The following is a 2,113-nucleotide window of genomic DNA, read 5'->3' as shown; positions in this document are numbered from 1 at the left end:
GCCAAAAAAAAACCAAAAAAAGCAAAAAAAAAAAAAAAAAAAAGCAAAAAAAAAGAGCACTGAGGTGTCTTTTCCTGGAAAAGGGAATGAATTTGCTTTTCTGGCCGTTGCCAGGTGCTGCCCTGTGGGTGAGGTCACCTTTATTGCACAAGTTCACCCCGGGAAAAGCCCCCAGTGCTTCGTTTCTGCTTTGCTGACGTGAGAAACTCGAGTGAAGGAGGAAGTGATGCAACTCCAGACTCTGCTCTGATCTCCTCTGGCACAAACAACAGCTGATGTTTAGGGAAAAAAAAAGGATTTGAGGATTGAGGCTGATTTTCCAGTTCTGGACTTGAGGGTTTGGAGCTTGCAGAGGGGAAAAAAAAAAAAAAATCTGAATTTTCGAAGTCAGGGCTGGGTTGTGGGGCTGGATTCTTTAATTTATTAAATAATGGGAGCTTCCTTCCTCTCCCAGAGCACCCAGGATTTGGAAATCTATTGCACAAATGTCTGAGAACTTGAATCATCGTGGGCTGGGTGAGAACAACTCCGGTTTTGCCAGGTCAGGAAAAGGGGAAGGTTCAAAGCGCGCTGAGAGAAAAATCCGGGAAGTTTTGCTACAACCGAGCACGTCCGTGCCCCAATCTTCTCCCAGGATCCTGGGGGAGCACCAGGGGGTTGGGAAAAAGGCAATATCCCAGAAAAAGGCTCCTTCCCAGCTGGCAGGTAGAGTTTAAGGCCTTCAGCTCCCACCAAGTTTGGGGTTTAAAGGGTAAATCCCAAACAACACCTGGGCAGAGCCTCCCTGAACGCTGGGAGTGCCCAAGGAAACGGGCAGGAGCAGGAATTGAATTGTGCAAAAAGTTTTGTACCAAAGAGGTGGGACCCAAATCCCTTTCCCAAGGGGGGCAGGGGAAGGGGACAGGGAAGTGCTGCGGCTTCAAAAGCAACACCAGGGCACCAAAACATCTGAAAATCCCACACAGAAAATCCCCCTCCTCCCGAAAAAAAACCCCAATTTGAGGAGAAAGGGCAGCAAAAAGGGGGTGTCACACACCAACCTCGGCAGGACAAGGAGTGGCTTCGGATCTTCGGGAGAAGGGACATGGAGAGGAGGCGGCAGCAGCCCCTGGGGCACAGAGAGGCCACCAGGGCAGGGCTGGGCTGGTGTCTGAGCCCCACGGAGCAGAAAAGCTTTGGAATTCACAGCTGGTCCGGGGTCTGGAGCACCCTGCTCCGGGTGGGTGACAGCAGGGGACTGGCAGCACCAGGAACACCCCTCCAGTGCCACCACGAGTCACCCTGGGGGCATTCCCAGCGCATCCCTGCCGTGCTCCACATCCCTTCCCCGACAATGCCAGGGGTTGGGGACAGGCTGGGAGCGGGGCAGAGCTGCAGCTCTCCCAGAGTGGCTCCAGGAGAGGGATCACAGCGTCCCCACAATCACCCAGCCCCGAGGCAGCACCAAATCCAGGCCCCAGCGAGGTCAGAGCAGCTGGGGAGGTAAAAACGAACTCACAAGCTTGCAACAGCTTTAGAAAAGGCACCTGGGGCACCGCCTCGGCTCAGAGCGGCGCCTGGTATTTTAATTTTGGATTTTCTGGAGGTTTTTTGTTTTGTTTCTTTTTTTTAAAAATATATAAATAGCTCTTCATCTTAAAAATAGATCCTCAGCTGGAGGTATTACAGTAGCCTGTGTCTTGGCAGTGTAAGGACAAAGAGGAGATTTCTTTGTTGGTTTTGGTTTTTTTTTTTTTGGTGGGTTTTTGTTTTGTTGGTTTTTTTGTTGGCTTTTTTGTTGTTGTTTTGGGTTTGGTTTTTTTTTTTTTGGTGGTTTTTTTCTTTAGCTGGAGACAGTCATGATGTAGTTTTTGGAAGGGCTGGTACGGCCCAGCATCATCTGGTTCTTGCAGGTGAGCATCCCGTAGGAGCTGGGGGGTTTGGCGGCCGCCGCCTCGTACAAGACGCAGATGGATCCGTCCTCTCCGATGCGGTAGGAGACCTCGTAGGGATCCACCCAGAGCGTGAGCTCGCTGGGCAGGAGCTGGTAGAGCTGTGGGAGGCTCAGTCCGATCTGGCTCGCGGCCTTGCTGATTATGGGGTCCATTTTGTGGTTGATGCGGATGCAGCGGTA

The 2,113-nt window shown here is 51.6% G+C and overlaps 1 protein-coding gene across 1 annotated transcript in view; it reads right to left on the bottom strand.

The window, feature by feature from the left end:
• Nucleotides 1-1,682: 1,682 nt before the first annotated feature.
• The window catches only part of BTG2 (BTG anti-proliferation factor 2), a 2,175-nt gene continuing 1,744 nt past the window's right edge, over nt 1,683-2,113 (bottom strand). The window contains exon 3 of the mRNA XM_008644728.2: nt 1,683-2,113. This exon is cut by the window's right edge and continues 7 nt beyond it. Within this exon, the coding sequence (XP_008642950.2) occupies nt 1,823-2,113 (291 nt within the window). The 3' untranslated portion in view covers nt 1,683-1,822.

This window comes from Corvus brachyrhynchos, unplaced genomic scaffold, assembly GCF_000691975.1.
Source record: "Corvus brachyrhynchos isolate BGI_N302 unplaced genomic scaffold, ASM69197v1 scaffold72, whole genome shotgun sequence".
Lineage (NCBI taxonomy): Eukaryota > Metazoa > Chordata > Aves > Passeriformes > Corvidae > Corvus > Corvus brachyrhynchos.
This window is presented reverse-complemented; position numbering and strand designations above follow the sequence as displayed.